Genomic DNA, 26,049 nt, shown 5'->3' on the forward strand with positions numbered 1-26,049 from the left:
GGGCTGTTGGGGAAGAAGGAGGAGGAAGAAGACGACTTGAAGTGGGCTGGGTTTTAGTTTCTTTCAGTTGAGCTTGGGCTAAATTTGAATGGTGGGCTTGAATTGTTTTATAAACTTTTGGGCTTAAGTAGTTTATGGTTTTGGGCCTTGAGTTGTTGGGCTGGTTTCTATTATTTTTGTAGGCTGGGTTTTTTTAATTTTAAGTGGACCAGATTCTATTAATTTAGATGGGCTTTGGGTTAGAGTTTGTTTTTGGGCCGAATCTGTGCCTGGTTTGGAATCAAGTTTTCACCTAGTTAGGGTCAGATTCAAACTCTCACCAAAACATGAAAAAGTGAGTTTTCTGAGTCTTCTTTCCAACCCAATTGGCCTCGTCGCATTCCGAGATATGTGGTGGTAGATATGATGTCTGAAAATTTGGGATGTGACAGTTTGGTATCAGAGCTTAGGGTAGCCTATAATGAGAAGGTCTAGGTGATCCTCGGATTGTGGTGTATGGGTGGTAAGATTGTTTCTTTGTGGTGTTAAGTTTCTTGCTATTTTCAAATTTGTTTCGTTCTCATTTTGGATTTTGGTCTTATGCATTTTCGGATAAAGTGGTGTTTCTCATTACGTGGTTTTAATTTACGTATGTCCACATGTAAAATTATACAGTTATGTATGTGTATTCCTTTTAAGGTGTGTATACTTGGGTATACACCTATATTTCATTTCTTATATATGCTTATCATGAATTCTAGATGCAAGTTGTAAATGACGTGTTTAATTAATCTTCATGACATGTTTTAGATTATTTCTTAAAGCTTAGTTGTTGGGATATAATATGTTAATTTTGGACTCTATAAAGATTTATTATTTGGCGTAATGTTTGTTTGGTGAAGCTACATTCTCTACCTTGAATCTCGGGACGAGATCCTTTTAAGGTGTGTATATTATAACACCCCATTTTTCTCCATATTATATTTACTAGTACAATAAAAATAATAATAGTAATAATAATATAAAAATAAAAAGGATAAAGATTAGAAAAAGATAGGGTAAAGAGGATAAACCCCATTCCCTATTTTCGGGGGTTTTCAAAGAAAAAAATGGAAACACGTAGAGTAGTTTACACGGAGAGTTTCACATATAAAAAAGGGAGAGAGTTTTACTAAGAGAGGAAAAGGGAGGCTTCTTGCTGGAGATACAGAGAGCGTATAACCGGTGAGTATCATTCTTATCTTTCACTGAACCTATATTTTTAAGTATGTTTGAAAACTTTATTGTCTTATCTCTGCTCATTATTTTATGTTCAATTATTCTTCGGTGCTTATTCTATATTCACTTCGACTTAGTATGCTCATTGTGTTTGACTTAGTCTACGTATTGTTGAAACAAAGCTATGTGATAAAATGATGATTATGAATCAATTTTTAATTATTTATATATTGTTGATATAAAATTGTTAATGTTAGAATTGTTGATTTTGGGTAAATCGATTTTAATGGTTTTGTTTGAACTGTTGGTGGACGTCGGGTTGATTTGGGTTGTGGTTTGAATTGGATATATATGGTGACTGTTGGGTTGGTGATTTTGTGAGTGTATTGTGTTGAGTGTATTGGGCTGGGTGGATACTGTCGAGTGGGCGGTTGAAGCTCCAAAGGTTGTTAATGGCGGTCGCGATCGAATTTTTGAGGAGTGATGGAATTGAATTGGGTTAGTGGTAATGAGTTGGGTTTTTGAGGGGGATCAAAACCGAATGGTTTTGGTGTGGTGGGGAGTGAGAGTGGTGGTGGTTGTTTCGGTGGTGGTGTGGGCTGTTGGGGAAGAAGAAGGAGAAAGAAGACGACTTGAATTGGGCTGGGTTTTAGTTTCTTTCAGTTGAGCTTGGGCCGAATTTGAATGGTGGGCTTGAGTTGTTTTATAAATTTTTGGGCTTAAGTAGTATATGGTTTTGGGCCTTGAGTTGTTGGGTTGGTTTCTATTATTTTTGTGGGCTGGGTTTTTTTATTTTAAGTGGACCAGATTCTATTAATTTAGATGGTTTTGGGTTAGAGTTTGTTTTTGGACCGAATCTGTGCCTGGTTTGGAATCGAGTTTTCACCTAGTTAGGGTCAGATTCAAACTCTCGCCAAAACATGAAAAAGTGAGTTTTCTGAGTCTTCTTTCGAACCCAATTAGCCTCATCGCATTCCGAGGTCTGTGGTGGGAAATTTGTGGTGTGGCAGTGGTCATCCATTTTCTCTCTCTCTCTCGGCTTTTCATTCTGCTCTAAGCTCCAGTGTAGGGTATAGCTCCTCTTAGTTCAGTATCTCATTCTTCACAACTATTTATGCACCCTGCTTCCTGTTGAACTTTGTTTCTGAATGCTTTCACGGCCGTCCTTTCAAATCATCCAAGTTATATATCTACCTTAACTCGGCATTTGGATTGAAAGCCACGAAAGAAGCTAAAACTTCAGGTCAGTAACGATGAAGAAGGGAAGACCCAGAGGTTGAATCGCCTGTTAACTAGGTTGGGTAGAGTTTCAGCAACTCAAAACTCTAGCTTTCTGGATAGACTTTGGTTCTTGCTTTTTATTTTGGCCAAAACAAACATATTTGGTCGTGACATCAACTCATGAATCCCAATCTTTTCTCTACGAAGACAAAAAGTGTTTCTGATTGTCATGGCTTTCTCTTTTCTAGCTCTATAGCTTTTTTACCTAACGCCCAATAAACGTCTCCTCCTTAACTCTACACAAGAACTCTCTCAACGTCTCCCCCCAAAACTTCCTGTCTCGCATAAAACAAATATGCCACTTCCACTCTCCATCTCCCAGGATGGAAGAAGTGGTTTACAAATGCCTGCTCAAACTCTCTAAAATTTCTTATACTCCTGGTTTACAAATGTCGGCATCCTATAAAACCCATCCGAGGTCCCATCCTTCATACTAGACACGGAAATGATTTTGCACGACAACCTGGCTCTCCCCCTGCCACGAAGGCATTTACTGACGAAGGGGATGCACGTGATCTGCCAGGTCTCCCGTCCCTTCATACCTCACAAACCGGGGTTGGTACCTCATAATTCCAAATTTCGTTTCGTCAACGAGAGGGTTCTGGTTAAGTCCAGCAACCACCTGCTTCGCTGCTCCCTGGATCTCTGTCGTCAGTTTACAATTAGCTTCTATGTCCCTCTCTATCCTCCTTGGACCTATTGCAAAGTGATTCCAATTGTTTGGTTTATGTACATATGTACTAATCAGTAATTCAATATACAGTAATCACCAGGAAATTAGATCAGTTCATAAATATATAAAGATGCTCTCCGCTTAAGGAGAATGGGATACGGTTAATCCTGATTTGAATTTACAAACGAAAACAGGAGCAATATTTTTTCAATATACTCAACTAATGCTTCTCATTTCAGACCCCTACTTGGTTATTAATCATAAGAAATAAAGGGGGGACATAACAAGCCTTACCCCATTACAAATAGGGCAAACACGCCCTAAAAGCTACAAAATAATAAAGACCAACACTTCACAAGAAGGGCCGGCTAGATTGTGGGCCTAGGTGAGTTTTTAAAATCGGGTTTTGTAAAACTCAAAATATCTAGTGAAAAATTATATGCATATTGTTTATAAGTAATAACTAATTTTAAGATTCTCTTAACATAAAAATGTGAGTGACCTATTGGTTAGAACATCTTTAGGTGAGACACTATCCTAGCATCAAACACGTGTTTTTTCATTTTCAGGAGCACTACTAAAAAAAGGCTTGTTGTGTCGGTTTTTGAGTGACACAACAAGTTTGATGTGTCGAGTTTTTCTGATTTACAAAGCGACACAAGTAGTGGTGACACAACAAGTCTATATCAAACCGACACAATAGATATAGTACTTGTGTCGGTTTTTAAGTATAAACTGACACAACAGGTATACTACTTGTGTCGGTTTTAGCCTTGCACAACTGTAAATTTATTCTGGGGAAAGCACAAACCGAGACAAGAAATAGAGTTGTTGTGTCGGTTCTTCTTTAAACCGCACAAAATTGGATCCCTTCTTTTGTCGATTTTAGTGGATCACCTGTTTCGAAAAAAAAAAATGGAGAACAACAATTGACCGGTATAAAATCATTGCCATCCACATCAATATAACACAACTAACAATCTCAAAAACAATTTCATTTCATTACTAAATAATTTCATTATCCAACATCAGTTTACAAACAACCAACCGACCAAAATACAACTCCAAATGTTTACAAAACCTGCAAAATAAAATCTATTCAACCTAGCCTAACACTATGCGAGAAAATGACTTCACATCTAGCATATCCATGCATCCATTCAGCCATCATAGCCCCGTTCTATTAAGTTCAATCTACAAAAAAGAAAAAAACAATCAAAAGAACTAGTCAGATTCAATATATCGTAAAGCGACAAAATCCAGTATAGTACGTCAAGAAGAACTAGTTAATTGGTAACAATAAAACTACGAAACTAATAACGATTAGAAGACTCCTCAAGATTAGACATATCAATTCTTAGCAACCCGAGTTTACGACAAACCAATAAAGATTAGAAGACTCCTCATGATAACAATTCATCCATGAGAATATTATCAAGGTTGAACTAAACTATAAGAACTCTTCCCTTCGTGCCTATAAAGATAAGGATACAAAAAGCTTCAATGTCATGATGCACTAGTAGATAAATCATTAGACGTAAAATACTAGAGTCGATGAACTCATAAAAAAATGTTCGTAAACTAAATTAATAAGGCCTATTAAGTAGCTAATATATATATTCAAGGTAACAAAATTAAATTCAAGAACTAAAAACTTGTAAAAATGATGTAGACAATAAATACTTACCCACGATTATTAAAAAAAGCTTCTATGCCGGATACAATGCTTGGGAAGCAAAACAATAAAAAACACCTTAGAAAAAACAAATGTAGAATTAGTAGACCTAGAATCAACTCATGATAATGAATCAACAAACTTTGACTATAATTAAAACACAACAAATGCAAAAAAGTCTCAAACACACGCAATTCGTGAACATTGAAATTGATAACTTAGGATAATAGAAGAACGAAAGTTCATACACTAGACCAGACAACAACAAATAGAATATGGTATATGCCCCAAGCGCTGATAGCATTTAAAGGTGCACATGGCGAGACAAGAAGCAAAACCAATGGACTTCGTTGAATGTCATGCATCCAAAATAAAACATGTAGCTTTTGCATGTTTAGAAACTAGTAAGTAATTGTCATGCCCCAAATTTCATAATAACTGATTACCAAAGACACGTGGCATCTACAGTCATTATGAAACTCGGGACGTGATCTGACCAACTAAGAAAAACCGAAACTAAACAAAGACAGAAAAATCTTACAGTGTGAGGCATCCTTTTATCAAAGTAATCCAACAAATAAAATAGATTTACCTTGTTCAAAAATCTTTATATGGTAATCCACCCCTACAAAAAGGTTAATATACTTATCATCATGCAAAGCATATTTTAAACAAGTGTAACTAGTTAACATATCCGAATTCATTATACTATTATACACAAATATCCCTAGCTACGACCACGATAGTCATTTCTACACACTGATGTAACTGACACATATATCCATGTGTCTCCCCGTATAACCCGATCCACTCTCGGTAACAAGCATCCATTGTTTTCAGGATATCGACTAGGACCACAGAACGCCGAGAAGACAGGATCTATACGTTGGCGCGCTATATATCAAATCTTAAATATTACAACAACCACTCTTGGGCTAAGAGCAACACTTGGGCCAAAAACTAATTGAGGTGGAACAGTCCAACTTTCAAAACCCATAACTCCCAGCTCAGTTATCCAATGATAATGAAACTGGGACCATTAGAAATTAGATACAGAGACCTAACTTTTCATCTTAGGTCACTAAAAAAACTAACTTTTCATCCTAGGACAAATTCGAGTGCAAAGTCAGTCCAATGCAGCTGCCTGGGCAAACTGCAGCATAAGTATTCTAAACTTCTAAGCAAACGGGCAATACTTATAGTATGGTTAAGGATCTAATTCCACACATCCACTCACCCTCACAAAGTGCTAAGGAGTGGAACCAAATAATTCAAGTAGAAGATGCAAGCATCAGACTATGTATCACCCAAGCTAATGACATAAAGAAAGATGGAATGAATACTTATCGGTTCCTTGCGCACCAATTCTCAAATACTAACCAAACAATAAACTTAACCCATCTTTTATTCTCACACAAACAAAACTTACTATAAAAGTGTTAATTCATACCTGACTAAACTTCCTTAGATACCCCTTTAATTATCAAACCAGGACTTTTACATTTTACATTACAACTTACCTTGTTGCCATCGAAAGAGAGAGAAAGCACTGGAGAAAGTCACTGCTGCCATTTGATTCACTACCTCGCACCAACCAAAACTGAAGCATTTGCAATCTACAAAACTGAAATAGCAATACCACCATAAAACAAGTAACTAACAAACTACCAATGACCAATCAGATATGAGTTAAATACTCAAGCGACTGAAGTAGATATAAGCTACAGTCATGGACTCATGGTCTTTGGGTAGGAACTATGGTCAACAGTAGGACTAGTATATAAACTAACCTTTATGATGTAGTTTGTCCAACACCTAACAATCTATATATAACAACTAAAAGAGTATGCTCTTGAACTTGAGACACCTGCAAATCTAACCAACCCTCAAGAATGATCAAACAAAACAAAATAAATAGGTCACTAAAAAATAGAACGAGTAGTAGAAAGTAGAAACTATAGTTAACCACTTCCTGAATAATTCTATCTCTCTCCAACAATAGTCTTATACTCTTTTAACTATTCTTAACTCAAAGAGAGTTACATACAAAAATCCATAAACAAAAGGAGCTATAAAGACGCATTCACCAAACCAGGCTTTCTCATAAAAAAAAGGTAACTAAATTATGCTCCAATTCATACCAACAAATCAAATTAGACACCCATTCAAAAAACCCAAACAGTTGCAATAATGAATCAAAGACCAGTTTTCTTGCAGGCTTAACTAAAAGTTAATTTAATTATATTACACAATACAATCCATCTTGCTTCTATATATTTCTGCTGCAACAATGAATCAAAGACCAGCTAGGGTAGACAATTTAAGCGGCTACTGCAAAGAGGGAAGAAAAACAATAGCTGTGAAATTAAACCATTAAGCTATACGCCATTATTGTGACTTTTATAATTAGTCAAACACTTTGTAGATGGACTGAAAACCCAAAACAACAGAGAAATAATGTGCTACTATGTCTGTTGTTGCCTAGTTCGATCTAGACCACTTCACCCAACCAACACATTATTTCAGTTAAGCAAATTAAGAATTAAGAATAAGACAACTTGCAATCTAAGTTTCAGATTGGTGCAACTACAGTAAAATTTCCCAAACCAACAAGGAAATAACAGAAAAAGCACGACTCTTTCAAAGTTCATTGGCAAGAAGACTCATCAGGATTTCTCAAAGGAGTAGTAATGCGACGATAATCAGGGATTATGCACCATGAGTTCTAAATTAAAAAAGAGAAATTTAATTTAAAAATGTTGAAATCGCAATAAAAAGAAACCCATAATAAATTTTGAACTAAAAACGAGAAATTCTTACCAGATGAATTGAAAATGATGTGAATCAAACACGAAGTGAGCAGGACGACTTTTTGGAAGCATGAATCGAGAATCAGATTTGTGAAAGTTACCAAATGAATTGAAAATGATGTGAATCAAACTGATTTGTGAAAGTTAGGGTTCGAAATTGCAGAGAAAAATAGCTTGAGTGCACAACAGTTTCGAGTGGATCCCTTTCTTTTTTTCGAGCGAGAGGGTTTTGGACTTTGGCATGAACTTTTATTGCCCACGGTACATCGATTTTACCCAAAATATAAACCAATGTTTACATGAAGCTAGAGTTTTTTTGTAGTGTGAAAGAGACGAAAAGGAGAGAGACAAAAATATTTTTGGAGCAAGATACATCAAACATTTCACTGCTGAAATTTTGATATGTTGGTCTCATGAAGCATCCAAAACACTACACTTAAAGTTTTCACCAAAGTGACACAACAGCTTACGTTGTAGTGTCGGTTTTAGTAGAACTAACACAATTGAAAAACTTGTAGTGTCGGTTTTCGATGAAGTGACACAACAAACCTGATTCTAATACAAACAAACCTCAAATCGACACAAAAAGTTGATGTGTCAGTTTCCTACATACCCGACACACTAAAAATCGACACAACAACCCCTTTTTTTTAGTAGTGGAGAGACAAATGTTGATGAAAACACCAAAAAAACACCAAAGCAAACACCAAATCGGCCAAAATTTGGTGTTTGCTTTAGTGCTGTATCAAATCTCTCTCGCGGTTTTTCCAAAATGCGTGGTTTGGAAAACCGCACGAGAGATTTAGAGAATAAAGAATAAAGTTGATGTGCGACACATCGCGCGGTTTCTGAAAAACCGCGTGGGCTTGGGCTTCTGTAGTGGGTGTCTATGGCGCAGTTTTGGGAAAGCTGCACGGGCTATATGGTGCGGTTATCCAAAACCACGTCATTCAATGTCAACTATATATCTGATATCGTTCCTGAAGTTGGTTGGTGTTTTTTTGGTTTGGTATTTGGTTTGGTTCAAATATTTGGTGTTTTCTTGGTTTCTCTCCTAAAGATGCTCTTAGAACCTTACACTTTGTTCATTTTAGCCCAAGTTCGACTCCGGGTATAGGCATTTTACACACAACTAGACCTAGTGTTCGGGTAGAGTAGGGGTGCAAGTGGGATATTCGAACCCGATTCAGATTCGGGTAATTTTTTATATCCGAACTGGTTTCGGATACTGCCATATCAGTATCCGATAATATCCGATTTAAAAAATTAATAGTTATTATATATAATTAATTTATTCATTTTTTTATTATATAAAATCATAAACTAATAATATAAAACTATATTAACAAAATATAATAATAAATGACAAATATATATTTATACTAGTTTTTATAGTGGTAAAATGAATTATTCAAAGCAAATAAAATTTTAATTAATTTTAATTTTCAGATCATCGAATATTATCTGATATCCGAAATCGAATTTGGATAAATTTTTTAATATCTGTTGGATTCGGATACAGGCATATCCAAATCCGAACTTATCCGTTTGCACCCCTAGGATAGAGACATTTTACACAAAACTGGACCTAGTGTTGCATTAGTCATACCAAGTGGGGGCCTTTTTAGTGGGCTATTTCGTGGGGGCCTAGGTAACGCCTATGCTGCCTACCCCTCAGAGCTGGTCCTGTTCAGAAGCAACTTATACTCGGTACCCATACTTGACTTGTCAAGCATATAACAACCTCTAGCATCTCTGGGAAGATCTTGCGCATTAGAAAAAATCTAGTGACAATCCGTACTAGTTGGAAGCCTAGCTAAAGCATCTGCGACACATTTGCCCTCTCTGAAGACATGAATAAATGAAGCATTAAAAGAACTCACCAATTGAAGAACCGCTGACCATGCTTTTCTTAACAACCAAGGGGGCCCTTTTCCTCCATAAAACCAGCCCAAATTATATGAGAATCTACCTCCACTATTAGCGATCTAAAATTTCATTGTAGACAAATCTTCAAACCTTCCAGCAAAGCAAAAAGCGCAGCCTTTGTATTAGAACCATGTCCAAAAGAAAAAACAAAAGCTTCACAAAATAATCCAATATGATCCCTTATTATTCCCCCTCCTCCACACCTACGACGATTGTCAAGAGACGACCGTTGGAATTAAGTTTAAAAAAACCAACCGGTGATTTTTTCCAAGTAATAAATGTAGGCAGGGGCAGACCCAGGAGAGGGCTGCACCAGGCTTCAGCTCGGGGTCCCTTTCCTTAACAAAAAAATAGCAGGAATCGCTGAAAGCCCATTAGCCAGCCCAAAGAACAAAAAAAAAAAAATACGAATGACTTTACGACTCTACGAAGTACGAACCCCATTCTTTCTCTCTACCGACTCTACGACTACGAAGTACGAACCCCCGCTCTCTCTCTTTCTTTAGTCTCTTGAATCTTGATTCTTCTATTATGCTATTCAGATATATGATTATCAGATATTGATTATAAAGCTTACTAGCTCAAGCTTTTTACACATTGACTCGTTCAAACTTCGAAAGTATGTTCCGCTTATTATTATTATTATTATTACAATATATATGGTTGGAATTTTGAATGTTGTTATTACTCTTATAGTTATCTTACTGGTCAAAAGATTATTGGAGCAACGAGTAACTAACCTTTTTGAGTCTGCTTCTGGAACTATTCGTGGTGATTTTGCTATCGAGATTGGCTCATTGGCAGGTAATTAGATTTGTTGTTCATTTGTACATTGGTTTAGTTGTTGTTTTTGATAGATTTCAGTTGCATGAGTTGGTCTAATTATAGTATAATCTTGTTATGGTTGTTTGAATTAGAATTGGGTGAATAAAATATTTCATAAATTGCAAAACCATTTCTGCCTCTCCCATGGGTATTGGGTAGGATCTTTTTGTGCAAGTGTATTGAAACCATGTAGTTCTCATTTAGGCTTCTCATCAAACAGTTATAGATAAATGTGTGATTTTTTTTCTTTTTTTTTAGACGTTCAATGTCAAAGGGAGTGCGAAAGATAGATTCTTTTTTTAAACCAAAAGAAACGGCCGACACATCCAATGTTGCTAGTACTATTGAAAAGAATGATCAAGGTCGTTCAAAGTTTCAAAGAGTTGAACCCATTGAACAAGTTTGTCCCAACTCTCAAGGGATTGAATCTAGTCAAACCGGTGTTACTAGTTCTTTGGTACGTGACCCGGGGTTACGCCGTCAAATAAGTGAATATCCTATTAATCAGCGTGACGAGCTTATGTCACATTTGGGCCACTTCATTCTAGACTCGACGAATATCCACCCACCATTAATGGAAAACAAAACCAGTATTTTAATAGTCATTGGTTTGACGATTTTCCTTGGTTAGAATATTCTGAAGAAAAAAATAGTGTTTTCTGTTTTCCTTGCTTTGTCTTTAGTTCTAGACGTTCTAATTTTGTTGTTAATGGATTTTGAAGTTGGAAGAGAGTTCATTGTGGAGTTAAATGTGCATTTTTGCGACATGTTGGAGGCCCTTGTTCGGCTCATATGTCTGCTGTAGCTGCTTGTGAGGATCTAGTGAATTCATCTCGGCACATTGGTAATCTTTTAAATGCCCAATACAAACAGGAGGTAGTGAAGAATAGGTTTATGTTGAAAACTATTTTACGGACTCTCCGATGGCTTCGCTACAACGAATATGACATATGACATCACTAATTTTAGATCACTTTTAGCGAAGTGATGTCATATGAAAACTATGACATCACTTTTCTCAGCATGTGATGTAATAATTATCACAATCTTTTTTAAACATCACTTATTTGAAAGGCTGATGTAGTAGAGTTGTACAACACAAGGCCCAAAATATCGATATCGATGAATATATCGGTGTACTAAAAAACCGATATATATCGGATATTTCGGATATTTCGGATATATCCATTTTTTTGGTAATCAGTTCAAACTATTTAAAATATCGGAAATATCGGATATATCAGAAATATAATATCGGAAATATCGGATATATATCGAAAATATATTGGAAATATCGGATTTATATTTTAAAATAGTCAAAAGGTCAATCGATATATATCGATTATATCGGAAATATCGATTATATCGGCGATATAAAGTTTCATATCGGAAATTCCGATATATATCGGAAAAAAAGGATTCTATATTCGGTGGATATATGTCGGAAATATCGATGTCGGTGTACCAAAATACCGATATATATCGGCGATATATCGGATATATCGGCGATATTTTGGTCCATGGTACAACATCATTTTAATAAGTGATGTCGTGATAGTGATATAGTAACACCTTTTTACGTCACTCGCCGTGTCACTTATAAAGTAATGTAATATCTATGTATTCAACATCACTTTAAAGGTGTTGTCACTCACCGTGTCACTTATAAAGTGATGTAATATTTATATATTCAACATCACTTTAAAAGTAACTTTGCCAAGTATTCAAAATCACTTATAATATGACTTACAAAAATGTTATTATTAATATACCTAATACCTCTTAATTAAGTTAATTAGTTAGAAAAAGGTCATCGAAAAAATTAGATTAAATAGAAATGAAACTGGCGCACGCTTAGTTTGCTAGATGGGTTTCCTAAAACAGTCAAGTCTGTAATATAATAAATAAACCAAAGTAGTTAAAACTTTATTGACATTTTTTAGACTACTTTATCGAATTGACGTCAAATTGGTTTCAAATTAAAACCAACCAAAGCAATTTCACGTTTGATAAATATACTATGCTGCAATTAGATGATCAATTGAGAGCTAAAAGAGAAAGGACTAGCAGTTGGTCGTGGACTGTGGTGGTGTTTTGATAGAACGGCATACGGGGTATTTTAGTTTTTAGGGCGGGGAGGTTATCAATTTGAGGGGGTGAGAATATTTGCCCCTTACTAAACCCATAGAAAAAAAAGCCCAGGTCAATTAAACCAAAATGTCACGACCCATTTTTTTTTCTCGCAAGGGTTTTGGTTCAAGAATACCCAGTGTTTATAGCTGGGAAAGTGTTTGTAGTTAAGCCTTGGACAGTAGTAGAGGTGGATAGCTACAGAAACAAGGTTGCCTCGGCACCGGTCTGGGTTAAGTTGATGGATGTTCTTAAGGAAATGTGGACGTTTGATGGGTTGTCCTATCTCGCGAGCCTAGTCGGAGGAACACCTATGTTTATGGATGCGGCTACAGCACAACGGAAAAGGCTTTCATTTGCGAGGTTTTGCATTGAATTCCTTGTGAATCATGAGTATAAGGAGGTACTAACGATTGCAAGGTGAACTTCGAGAGGTTGTAATCCCACTAGAATACCCATGGAGGCCAGTTTCCTGCTCAAAATGTAATCGGTTTGGGCACTTAGAAGACGAATGTCGTGGAAGAAATGGTCAAGCTTGGAGAAGACGAAATACTCAGCATAGCGGCCAGTCACAAGCTAATGTAGATACTACTGTGCAAGAGTGTGCACATGAAGGTGATACCTTGAGGGAGCCGGCAGCAGAGGAAGGAGAGGTGGCCGAGGGAGAAAGAGTGGTGGCTACTGCTCCTGTAGAGGTGAGCTTGAGTATTGGTAGCAGGGCAATAGTCCCATATGAGGGTGGTACGCAAGATGTTAGGGAAGGAACTGAGGAGCTAAATGTTGGAGTGTTAAACTCTTGCGCTGGAGCTGATGGCAGACTAGAGGGCAACAACAGTGGATGCTATTTGGTTGAGACCATCTCGAGTGAGAATGCAAACCGGGTTCAAGAACCCGCAGGCAGCTCCATTGGATGTTAGTGGAGGTAGCTTTGCCATCCTCCAAAACACAGCAGAAGAACATGAACACAGTACGGCAGTGATCATCCATAGGGACACTCCCGCAGCTACTGAAGAACTGCAGTTTCGGGATGAGCAAGAAGTGTACGAAGCAACAATGTTGGAAGAAGGCATCATTGAGGATGACCTTTCTGAACCAGAAACGGAGCTCTTTAATGATGAGTAGCCACAACAAGCAGCCTCAGCAGTTGTGCTTCCCCTGCAAGTAATAACACGGTCACAAGCGCAGGAAAGCACCCGGAAGAAGGGAAAGGGAAAGAATAAGGGCTCGAGTAGGAAAGGGAAACACAAACAATAGAAATGACGAAGATAGCTATTTGGAATGTGCGAGGACTTAATGACAATAATAAAGCTAGATGTATGAATAAATTTAGAAATGAGAATAAATTGTGCATTTTTGGTATGTTGGAAACAAAAGTCAAGATTGAGAAGTTTCAGGCTATCAGCAGCCTCTGTTGCCCTTCATGGGCCTTTGTTCACAACTATACGAGTAATCCAAGTGGTCGAGTATGGATATCATGGGATCCGGGCATTATTTCATTGATGAAAATTATGGAAATGGAGCAGCTAATTCACTACAAGGTGGAGTTGTTACCTACAATGCAATCGTTCTTCTTAACTGTGGTATATGCTAGCAACTCAAGTGCTGACAGACTGAGGTTATGGGGAGATATTTGTTCTATTCACTCGGGACTTCAGGGGGAGTGGTGTGTGGCAGGGGACTTTAACAATGTCTTATACTCCTTTGAACGGATTGGAGGGGAGGCGGTGCATGCCAGGAGAGCAGGGCTTTTTGGGTTGCCTAGTCCAAGCCTGAACCGTATGATATTAAAGCTTTGTGGGGATTCTACACTTGGACTAACTTTGCCGGGAAGTGGTCTAAGATAGATAGGTGCTTGGTAAACAGCTCTTGGAGCTCGTCTTTTCCTTACTCATTTGTCTGATTTTTGCCCCGTGCACGCCCCGACCACTCACCCATTATTATTGCTATTTTGAATATTGCCTCTGAAGTCTCCCCTTCGTGTTCAAAGAACTTCGGGTTTTGCATCCCGATTTTTGGGCACGCGGTCGGCAAGCTGGAATGAAGCAGTGTTTGGGTGCCCCATGTTCGTCCTCACCCAAAAACTGAAGAATCTAAAGAGTAAGCTAAAAGGGTGGGCAAAGTTCTTCTGTTCGGAATTATCCAAGAAGACAGAAGCAGCAAGGAAAGAGCTCAAGAGCATCCAGAAAGAGCAACAAAGCAATCCAATGGATAGACTGTTAAGCATACGGGAGAAGGAAGCCAGAACCACTCTTTGTCAGCTTATTATCATGGAAGGGGAGGACCTCCGACATAGAACAAAATGTGATTGGATGAAGTACGGGGATAAATGCACTGAATTTTTCCATAAGACGCTCAAAGAGAGAAAAGGCAGGAATCTTATATGGGCGATTCAGGACACTACTGGAATTATGAGGGAGGGACAGGTGGGAGTATCAGAAGCATTTATAGATTACTACAAAGGGTTGTTGGGGCAAACAGCCCCGGTTCTATGTGATGCGGCAAGTATGGAGGAGCTCCACTTCCCAAGAGTGCTCACTACACACGAGGCAAAACTTATGGTGCGGGATTTTTCTGAAGCAGAAGTACAACTAGCTTTGTTTGAGATGGATGATAATAAGGCCCTAGGGCCTGATGGGTTCAATGCATACTTCTTCAAAAAGCTGGTAGCATGTGTGAAGCGGAGTTTGTTAAAGGCATTGCCGGTGTTTCTTTGTGAGGACAATTAATAGAGGAGTTAATTCAACTCACATCGGCCCTCATCCCTAAATGTGCAACTCCCTCAAGAGTAGAAGAATTCCGACCTATTGCCTGTTGCAATGTCATCTATAAGTGTGTATCTAAGCTCCTCACGAACCGAATGAAGCCGTATATGCCTGACATCATCTCTAAGCAACAATCGGCCTTCATCCCTGGTAGATCGATCCAAGACAACCTCCTGTTGGCTCATGAGCTTATCAGAAGCTATAACCGGGCACACGGGATTAAAAGATGCTCCATCAAGATTGATATAACCAAAGCATATGACACAGTCAGCTGGCAGACTATTGAGAAAGTAATGGCGAGATTCAGATTCCATGAGAAGTTCATTGAGTGGACAAAGATGTGCTATTCCTCACCTTTCTATTCTATTACAGTTAATGGTACACCACAGGGCTACTTTGCTGGCTGTAGGGGGCTCCGACAAGGGGATCCTATATCACCGTATTGTTTGTCCTTGTTATGGAGGTACTTGGGGGAATGCTGAATCGGAGTGTGATGGCGAAGGAAATTTCTTACCACTCTAAATGTAAGAAACTAGACATAACGCATCTGTGTTTTGCTGATGATGTCTTGGTGTTCTCAGAAAGGGATGAAAAGAGGTGAGAGGCGTGAAGAAGACTATTGATGATTTCTCTGCGTAATCGAAATTTTTGAAGCTAAGTAGGCGAAGGCGACACTCCTTGCAGGTGCATATGAGTAATCACGAGGGCGTGTGAATTGGCGGATATTTTGGAAGGTGGTGCATCCCCCTCAGAACTTACCTAGGATTGCCTCTCACCGCAAAGCAAGAATGGGTATTAAAGAATGCTTGCCACCGACGGAAATGGTCACCAAGAAGATTTCTAATTGGAAGAACAAGTCGCCTCTCATGCGCGGGAAGGCTCCAATTAATCCAACTGTACTATCATCTCTTCATGTTTACCGGGCTCGAGCGTTTGTGTTACCTAAAAGAACATTGCGAGATATAGCTAAGCTTTGTAATAGTTTCCTATGGGTAGGGCCAGACATGACACCGAAGATGCACCATGCTAGCCACACTCTCACTAGAATGGATAAAGAACAGGGAGGATTGGGCATTGTGGACCCTAGCATGTGGAACAAGGCAACAGATCGCGGTGGCTCGGTGTTTAAGATAGCCAGCTATGAGGACTCTTTTTATGGGTCAAATGGACAATTGAACATCATGTCGGAAGCAACACTTCTGGACAATGGAGATCCCAGCTGACTGTTCATGGGTCTGGAGGAATGTACTAAAGCACCGCAAAGCTGCTCAGAAGTTTGTTAGGCATCAGATAGCGAGAGGCGAGCAAACATATGTTTGGCACAACCCATGGTGCCATGACACTCCGCTCATCTTTTGGGATGAAGCAGTTCAGCTGCTACAGGTTCCTCACACTGCTTTGGTTGGTGATCTTATTGCTAATGGTAGGTGGAATCACATCGTTTCTAGTCTGCCTGATAGTGCACTGAAGAAGAAGATTGAAGACACCGAAATTAATCCCATGCTACAGCAGGACCAGGTCATCTGGACACCGACTTCTACAGGTAGATTTACAGTCAAATCAGCGTATATGTCCTTAAAGCAGCTCAGACCAAGAGTGAAATGGCATCGGGTGGTTTGGGGCAAGTTGGTTATACCGAAACACTCGTTTACTGGATGGCAGTTATTTTCGAATAGCTTACCAACCCAAGACCGACTGGTTAAGAAGAAGATTATCCACCACTCTATGTGCGACTTTTGCAATGCTTCTAGGGAGCATTCCAAGCATCTCTTTTTCGACTGCCCGTATACAAAAGAGGTTTGGTCTAGTGTCAAAGGTTGGCTGGGTCTGAGCACGCAAGTGAAGGCATCGACTGCTGAATGGTACAGCCTCCTCAGGATGTGTCGTGATGCCTCGCTTGAATCTGAGATTACTAGAGCAGTAATCTCTGCCACAATATATCCCATCTGGAGAGAGAGGAACTTAAGGAAATTTCAGCGAAAGGCTGCACCGCGCAGGTATGTGCAAAGATCAAGTCGAGATGAAGACGATCTACAAATCATGTTGACCGAAGTGCCGGAACAAGTAGCAAAACAAAGGTACTTTACGGGCCGGGGATCGGTATCCAAGTGCAATTCACAGTTCGGCTCGGTGTGGTGCAAATGGTCCAAGCCGCAAACTGTGGGATTTCCATCGGGTCAACACAGATGGGTCGGTTTCACCGACGAAATGGGTATGGTGGTGTTATTCGAGATGAATTCGGGTGCCGTCAAATTAGTGTTTACAGGGGAACTTGACTAAAAGATCGGTTATCACCCAAGAGTTGCTAGCAATCGGCCGGAATAAAGGGAGCAATCCGGATAGGAGCGAGGAGGATTTTTGTATGCTCGGACTTCGAAGGGAGCGATAGGATCTATTATCGAGTAGAGGAGCCTTTGCATGCTTGCCCTCAACATAGTGGCTGCTATTGCCTGCTTGAAGTTACACTTTGAATGGGTGGATTTTAAACATGTGTTCAGGGAATCAAACCGAGTTGCTGATTACTTCTCAAAGCTAAGCAAGGAACATGAGAACTTTATTTTGTATTTCCTACCTCCTTTAGACTATGAAATATCAGAAATGGTAAAGGAGGACGCACAGGGGAAAATGTATTTGAGAACATGAGTCTCTTTTTCTTTAATGTAGGTCAAGGTCAGCCTAACCTCTAAATGCTTCAAAAAAAAAAAAAAAATACCCATGGACATCGGCTATGCCCTTTTTCTTCTTCCTGCTTAATCTCTCTCTAGTCTCCTCGACCGCCTTTTGTTTTCTCATTCTCCCATCCCTCAGGTAACCAAAATTACTCAATATTTTCCATCTTTTTAACATGGTTGCCTTGTTCTACTAATTTATCAACAACTAAAACATCTCCTTCATTGAGATACAAGAAACTATCGAGGTTGAGTTTAGTTCGGGGCACATTTAGAGCTCAAGCGTCTAATATTAGTATTGGGTATGGGGGATTTGATGGAAGAGAGGAAAATGACAACCAGAAGGGCACTCTTCCTGCTAAAGATATATCTAAACCGTAACTCCAATTTCTAAGTTTTACTTTTGCGTTTGTTGGCTTTCCATTTGGAAATCGACTCATACAATGGAGAACCACATGTTCATAACAATGGATAAGTTTTACTAATTGGACACTGTTCCATATACCTTTTCCCTGAACAAAATTGTACTTCATGAATGCCCACGCAGTTAACTGTGTCATATGTTTGCTAGTGGGAATCAATTTTTTTTGTACTTAAATTAACCTTACTCAGACACACTAATGTTTTTGCAGGGAGAAGCCTCTCATACAAGTTCCATATTTTGTTTCCATAGTTATTGTATTACTTGGATGTGCTCTAGCTTTTTCGCTGATTGCTTTTGCAAAAGGGAGTCCTTCATCAATCTTAAAAGCAATTGCAAAGTTAGGTTTCACTGCCGCATTCACATTGATTTTTGTTTCTGAAATCGGGGACAAGACATTTTTTATTGCCGCACTGTTACCTACATAAACCCTCATTTACATATTCATGTACATTAAAAACAAATCCTGCTGGTTTTCATTGAAGAAACATACTTCCATTCAAGTACCATTGTCTTAGTTTCTTCATGTTGTTTGAAGCTTTCCACTTCTTCTTTAGGGATTTTAGCTTCAACAATTTAACTGGACAAATCCCAAGCTCCCTTTTCAATATGAATTCCCTCTCTTATTTGTAAGAAACAGATAAATAGGATTACTTTTTTACCCCTTTGTGCTGACTGGGATCTCATGTTATTTATTTACCCTCTAATTGTTGTAATGGGCAGGATTCTTGGAAACAATAGCTTCTCTGGTATCATTCCTCCTGCAATTAGCAGGTTTCCTACGATGAGAAGGCTTATCACTGTGTAAGTCCTTGTTCTTATTCTTATTAAGACAATAAGGAATCTTGTCTATGCCCTATGGTTCCTTGATTGCATTTACCAGCATAATTTCAATTTACTTCCAAGAGTATTCATACTTTTCATCCTTTATTATTTGTATCAGATGCATAATTACCTTGCATATATTGTTATGTGTAGAGATTTGTCATAGAACAAATTGTATGGAAGTTTACCATCTTGGTGGTTCGAGTCAGTCTCAATTGTATGTCTGATGATGCAAAGAACCTGTTTCTGTGACTTAAATTTCTATTCCTAGACATGATGTCTTTCTTTTCAGTATATATATTTCCCATCTATTTTATCATAGATCAACATAAAGTTCCATCTTCTTCTTGTTTTCTTACATTACCAGTGGTCTCTAGCTATATGTCTTCCTTCCGAAATATATATTTCCTAATTCATACAACAAATATATATTCTATACTACCAGCCGTAGTTAAACAATCGCTCTAGGTGTTGTACAATCTCCTTGGAGTGTGGCTGGCGAAGCAATTGCTGAGCACCTAATTGTAACTTTTGTGGCTATTCTGGGAGATGTGTTTCTTGCCAAGTACATATCTGAAAAGCTGGTTGGCTATATAGGCGGAGGGTTATTTATCTGAAGAACATGAGGGGTATTTTCTTTGAGGTATGTGATGTCGTGCTCCATGCTGATGCCATTCACAGAGTGGTCAGGTCATTCCAACGACAAGGAGAGTCATCTATGCTTCACAGATTACTGCCAAGCCAAGGTTATTGGAGCCTGTTTACATGGTCGAGATCCAGGCCCCAGAGTAGGCACTTGGTGGCATTTATGGTGTTTTGAATCAGAAACGTGGGCATGTCTTTGAGGAGATGCAGAGGCCAAGTACTCCATTAGTCCATTATATAACATCAAAGCGTACTTGCTAGTCATTGAGTCATTCGGGTTCTCCGGTCCACTCAGAGCTACAACATCCGGACATGCCTTCCCACAGTGTGTGTTTGATCACTGGGACATGATGTCCTCAGACCCTTTGGAGGCTGGGTCGCAAGCAAGCAGCAACCCTTATGTCTGAGATTCATATGAGGAAGGGCTTGAAGGAGCAAATGATACCTCTCTCCGAATTTAAGGACAAGTTATAAGGTGTTAATTATCAAGTTAGGGTTTTCCCATCGTACTTTTGGCTGTCATGTGATATGTTCTTATTATGATTTTGACACTGTGTTGACTGCTCTACACACTTATGTTTCCAACTTTCATGTGTTAAGGTTTATTTGTGGTTATTTGGATTCGGTTATTTTAACGTTTACCTCATAACTGTTTAAATGTGATTTTAAAATACATTTTATTTTTATTTGATGATAAATGACCAGGAAAATGGTATTATATTGGGATGATATTGGCAATTTTGTTTTTTTTGTTTTGTTTTTGTTTTTTTTTTTTTTGTTTTTTTTTTTTTATTATTTTGATAAATGGGACATCACTTTTAAAGTGATTTATAGAGTTATTTCACATCACTTTACAAGTAATTTAGAATTTGAATGAAAAGTGATGTTAAATATTATAACTTCAGTTGTGGACATCGATTAAAAAGTGATGCAAAGTTATAACATCACTTGTGGACATCAATTAAAAAGTGATGTGAAGTAACATCACTTAGTGATGTGAAGTAACATCACTTGTGGACATCGTTTAAAAAGTGATGTGGAAAACTCTGACTTTTCACGTTGCCACCATTCACAACACTCTCAAAAGTGATGTCTTATACTTTTGACATCACTTTTTAAGTGATAGGAAATGCGATTTATGTTGTAGTGCTTGTATTACAAGGTTGTGCACTTAGAGGACATGATGAATCAATCAAGTCAAGTAATCGTGGAAACTTTCTTGAAACTATTAACTTCTTAGCTGAATTGGATCCTGATATTGACCGTGTTTTAGATAGTGCTTCCGAAAAAGCCACATATACTTCTCCGAATATTCAAAAAGAGCTTTTGAATATTATTAGTGATCATGTGAGGGGTAAGATTTGCGAGGAAATTGGAGATGCTAAGTTTTGTATTCTTGTTGATGAATCACAAGATGTTTCAAATAGAGAACAAATGGCTATTGTATTAAGATTTGTCGACTATGATAGTTTTGTACGTGAACGGTTTTTAGATGTTGTCTGTGTTGATGACACTTGTTCACAAACCCTAAAGAATGAAATATGTGATATTCTTGTTCAAAACAATCTCTTTGTTGATGATATGAGGGGTCAAGGGTATGATGGTGCTAGCAACATGCGGGGTGCTTGGAATGGATTGCAAGCTTTATTTCTTAGGGAGTGCTCTAGTGCGTATTATGTGCATTGTTTCACTCATCGTTTACAATTAGCATTGGTTGCAGCTGCTAAAGATGTATCAGATATTTGGTTATTTTTTTTGAAGTTGGGCACAATTGTCAATTATTTTAAAAGGCTTCCTAAGCCAAGCCGAAGTTACTAGTTGTTCAAGTCGAAGAAATTCAAAATTGATTGATTATGGTGAACTGGAGACAGGAAGGGGGGAGAATCAGATTACGACATTGCAGAGAGCTGGGTCTACTCGTTGGAGCTCCCATTTTCGATCTGTAAAGAGTTTGATAGTTTCATTTAGTGCACTTTCTCGTGTTCTTGAGAACAACACAAAAAACAGATCAACTAATTCTAACTGGGGGGAAGCTAAGGGTAATCTTATTACACTTAGATCGTTTGAGTTTGTTTTCATGTTACATTTGCTACATAAGGTTATGGGAATCACTGACATACTTTGCAAAGCTCTGCAAGATCAATCTCAAGACATTTTTAACACTATGCATCTAGTCTCTAAGTACTCCTTCAAAACCTGAGAGACGATGGTTGGAGCACTTTTTTTTTGTGAAGTTGACTCGTTTTGCAAAAAGAATAACATTGATATACCTGATATGGATGCACGTTATACGATGGGCACGGGTCGTTCTTGTCAGCAACATGATTGCATAACGTTTGAGCATTGGTATCGTGTTGATATATATAACAGTGCCATAGATTTTCAGTTAATGGAGTTGAAAAGTAGATTCACCGAAGAAACAATAGAGCTTTTTACTCTTAGCTTTGCTTTGACCCCTAAAGATGCTTTCAGATCATTTAGGATTGATGATATTTGCAGTCTTGCTGAGAGATTTTACTTTTGAGATTTCAGTGATCAAGAGTTACTTATATTGAGAACTCAGCTGCAGCACTATGAGATTGATGTTTGTCGTAATTCAGTTTTCCATAATATGTCTACGATGTCTGAGCTGTGTAGAAGATTAGTTGAAACTGGAAAGTCGAAGTCCTACCACTTGATTGATAGATTGGTTCGTCTTGTACTTACTCTTTCCATATCTACAGCAACTACAGAAAAGGCGTTCTCAGCCATGAAACTTATCAAAACACAGCTTCGAAACAAGATGGAGGATGAATTTCTTGCAGATTCAATGGTCATCTACATTGAAAGAGATTTTGCTAATGATATTGATCTGAATTTGGTAATAGATGATTTTGACGCCTGCAAGACCCGCAAAATACCATTTAAGTAGTTTTGTTTTTTAAATAGATTTGTAGTCGAACTTAATTAGATATTTTGATGAATTAATATATATATTTGGTTAATTAGTTGTGAATTCTGGTGTTTCATTTGTTTATTTGGAATGTGTCTATTATTATTTTTTTTGGTTTAAGACTGGTTATCGTTGTTTAGCCCGGAGAGAGTTGAAATGCTGGGTCCGCCCCTGAGTGTAGGACATTTTACCCTCACCAGTCTATATTCCACCCCAAAAGCTTGCAAAGTAATTTTTTCAGTAAAAGAAGAAGGTGCTTCATGATCAGAAAAATAAGAGAGTTTTCTCAACCAGTTGCAAATTTTCTTAATCACCATCGGACAAGAAATAGGAACAATATCGTACTTCTTATTGTTGGGAGCCAACCATATTTCCCAAACAATTAGAGGAGGTGTTCTCTTCTTTAGGAAAGAACTCAAACAAGCTTTTTTTTTTCAGTGCCCATACCAGTGAGACATAGCATGTTTCACAGCAACAACTCCACTAAGATTAACTCCAAATACAGACGCAAAATAATTCCAAACTCCTCTAGCAAGATCACTAGTTAAATATTGTATACTAGAGAACGTAAATTATTGACCAGATATAAATTCTTTCAGAACAAAAAACAAGGCCTTTGTTTTCTCTGGTTCGAAAAGCTCCACTCCATGGTACCCTCCTTCTTGAAACCATGTCACAACAGTCGCACCTTTTTCCTCCAACATCTTAGCAAACTCTATCTGACGGTCTACCAAAATGTCCCCACCACACCCATTCACAAAACACCTTCCAAGTAATCCAATCTTATCCTTGTAACTCCCTTCAACCACTGGATTACAGTACTCATGATCGCGATCCGATCCTTTTGGCAACGACAACTCCCACATTATATCGGTAGAAGCTAATGGGAGGCTCTTTTCGTTAGCCAATCTCAATTCTGAATTAGTCCTTTTCAGCCCACCAAAAAATGGTTGGTTACATATCAATCCTCTTATAATCAAAGGATGAAGATCCATTGACAACGCACGCAGACCTGCATGATACATCATGTTTCCACCTGCACTAATGCCCATGAGATAACATTTTGAAAAGTCAACGATGTCCTTCAAACAATTCTCACTGTCCAAATCTAACGCTTGGTTCCGAATCCAATTTATGGCTTCCATCGCGTCTTCATAAGCAGCTGGTAGTCGACTTTCTGGGGCAAGACGGTATCCTAATGAGAGGACAACACAAGATAGTTCCATTGCCATAGAAGTACAAAAATCATGGAACGTGGTATTAGAAGCACTACCTATTATGAAGCCACTACCATGGAAATAAAGTATTAGAGGGAGTTTTGTGTTAGGAGGTGGGTTATTGGGTTTGAAGAATCTCATCCAGGTTTTATTAACTGGGTTGAGAGGGATGTCTTCAGTGAAAACAGGTTGATTTGGAATGGAATTATGATCTGTTGTACTAGTACATGGGAAAGAGATGAGTCTAGTTAGAGTTTCATCAGGATTGTAAATGATATTGTGTTCTTTGTATCGATCAGGGTGTGCTTGACCTGCTTGACTTGCCATGTTAGACATGACGTTGTGTTGAAGAGGATGAAAGTACTTGTGGTGGTTAAGAGCCATGAAAAACTATATATAGAGACCAAAATTTCTTAAGTTGCAAGTAATCATAATTCATATGTCATAACTCTGCACTTGTTTTGAATATAAGTGAGGTGCATGGAATCACTGTCTAGAATATCCTAGTAATTTGGTAGTCATAATTTGTATTAGAATTTGATTTTGTTAGCAGCCAATCAAGGATTATTACTTTATTATCTACATTTCAACAGTCACTACTAAAAAAAAGACTTGTGATGACGGCTTTTAGCCGTCATGAAATAGGTTTAATGACATTTTTTCATTTTAAAAACAACGGTCATTATAGAGCCCGTCATAAAAGTTAACAAAAAGCGTCATAAATTTGATGACGGTTCTAGAGAAGCTGACATCAAAGCTCGAATTTAATATGACAAAAATTCATTTATAAACGTCATAACTGGATCCTTTTACATGACATGTTTTACTTAACCGTCATAGTTTATTAGAAAAAGCGTCAAGAACTAAACCTTCGTTTATGATTGTTTTTATTTAAGCGTCACCTTGAGAAACAAAAGCGTCAAAAAATTAACACTAAAAACTGTCAAGAATTGGTATGTAGCATGACAATTCTTTGGAAGCAGTCATAACTTCTTCTTTTTTCCCCTATAAATCTGAAAATAAATTCCTGTAAATTTGAAATTCCTCTAAACCAATACATTCAGACACCTGGCAACTGAAGTCTATTACGAAAACAAGAATAATACTTTTATTACCAACATAAATCATTCCAAGAACTTGTTCATATTACATGATTTATTCACGGATACAAAAAATTAAATAACTCAAGCACTTGATTCAAAATCAAGTATCATAATCCAACAACAATGCAATTTACATAACCCATCCAACAAATTGCTAATCAGCTGATCCATCTCATACAAACTTAATTGAGCTACCATGTTATCTCACTTATAACCTAAAAAATAATATACAGAAGAATGTGTTAGCTTGTTTAATAAGTAAACTAAAAATATAATCATATAACGACTTCTACAAGAGAAGATTAGCAAGGATTGTTGCATAGACCTCTTTCAGCTGCGTGGGAAGCTGATTTGCACCAACAATGAAAAATTCCTTGACAAGTGGGGGTAGAATCCCTGCTTCTATTAACACCTTTGCACTGGCATCAAAAGACGATATTTGATTCAAAGCCTTCAGTCCAGCTTCTCTTGACTGCATGTTGCCACTTCTCATGATGTTCACCAATGAAGAACCTACCATTCTAGCAACAACAGCCTTTACATCATTGCTAAGAACCAGCTCACCAAGATATGCAACCATTGCTAACTTGGTTTCAGGTGGACCTGCACCAAATTTCAACCACTATGACTGGTATAAAAACTTTATGATATATACCAATATAAAAAATTATGTCGTATTAACAAACTAAATTAACATTCAGGATGCTACTGGTGTACCTAAATCATTCAAGCAAAAAATAAAAATAAAAAGGAGTCAACAAGATAAACAAACACAACAAAGTCAAGTCAAGGCCAAGCCACATCTAAACAAGCGATTGACATAAATGTTGAAACAATGTAACTTTTTGATGTTTTATACCCAAGTGTTGAAAAAGGAGATAAACAAAAAAAACACTTACTTTTAGATTTCAGAAATCTTTGTTGTAGTAGTATCTACAACAAAAATGAGATTTGA

The 26,049-nt window shown here is 37.8% G+C and overlaps 3 protein-coding genes and 1 pseudogene across 3 annotated transcripts; 3 read left to right on the forward strand and 1 right to left on the reverse strand.

Moving 5' to 3' along the window:
- Nucleotides 1-14,580: 14,580 nt before the first annotated feature.
- On the forward strand, nucleotides 14,581-15,246 carry LOC147475646 (uncharacterized). Its single transcript, XM_086585483.1, has one exon. It carries the CDS (start codon nucleotides 14,581-14,583, stop codon nucleotides 15,244-15,246), a length of 666 nt encoding a protein of 221 aa, XP_086441609.1.
- A 1,242-nt stretch (nucleotides 15,247-16,488) lies between these two features.
- On the forward strand, nucleotides 16,489-17,925 carry LOC147475647 (uncharacterized). The gene is made up of 2 exons (XM_086585484.1): nucleotides 16,489-17,279; nucleotides 17,781-17,925. Exons 1-2 carry the CDS (start codon nucleotides 16,489-16,491, stop codon nucleotides 17,923-17,925), a joined length of 936 nt encoding a protein of 311 aa, XP_086441610.1.
- A 2,951-nt stretch (nucleotides 17,926-20,876) lies between these two features.
- Nucleotides 20,877-22,753, forward strand: LOC147475648 (uncharacterized). The gene is made up of 3 exons (XM_086585485.1): nucleotides 20,877-20,928; nucleotides 20,990-21,587; nucleotides 22,375-22,753. Exons 1-3 carry the CDS (start codon nucleotides 20,877-20,879, stop codon nucleotides 22,751-22,753), a joined length of 1,029 nt encoding a protein of 342 aa, XP_086441611.1.
- Nucleotides 22,754-22,995: 242 nt separating this feature from the next.
- LOC147475649 (3-O-acetylpapaveroxine carboxylesterase CXE2 pseudogene) lies at nucleotides 22,996-24,340 on the reverse strand (annotated as a pseudogene).
- Nucleotides 24,341-26,049: the final 1,709 nt, after the last annotated feature.

The sequence above is a fragment of the Coptis chinensis genome, chromosome 9, assembly GCF_015680905.1.
Source record: "Coptis chinensis isolate HL-2020 chromosome 9, ASM1568090v1, whole genome shotgun sequence".
NCBI classification, from domain to species: domain Eukaryota; kingdom Viridiplantae; phylum Streptophyta; class Magnoliopsida; order Ranunculales; family Ranunculaceae; genus Coptis; species Coptis chinensis.

What these genes read in the sequence shown, in the direction of transcription:
- LOC147475646 (XM_086585483.1), top strand. Translation starts at nt 14,581, where the DNA reads ATGTTCGTCCTCACCCAAAAACTGAAGAATCTAAAGAGTAAGCTAAAA.
- LOC147475647 (XM_086585484.1), top strand. Translation starts at nt 16,489, where the DNA reads ATGGAGATCCCAGCTGACTGTTCATGGGTCTGGAGGAATGTACTAAAG. An exon ending in CGAAAGGCTGCACCGCGCAG is followed by an intron (nt 17,280 to 17,780) that starts GTATGTGCAAAG and finishes ACATGTGTTCAG; the next exon opens with GGAATCAAACCGAGTTGCTG.
- LOC147475648 (XM_086585485.1), top strand. Translation starts at nt 20,877, where the DNA reads ATGTGGAAAACTCTGACTTTTCACGTTGCCACCATTCACAACACTCTC. An exon ending in CATTCACAACACTCTCAAAA is followed by an intron (nt 20,929 to 20,989) that starts GTGATGTCTTAT and finishes TTTATGTTGTAG; the next exon opens with TGCTTGTATTACAAGGTTGT. An exon ending in AAAGATGTATCAGATATTTG is followed by an intron (nt 21,588 to 22,374) that starts GTTATTTTTTTT and finishes TTGAGATTTCAG; the next exon opens with TGATCAAGAGTTACTTATAT.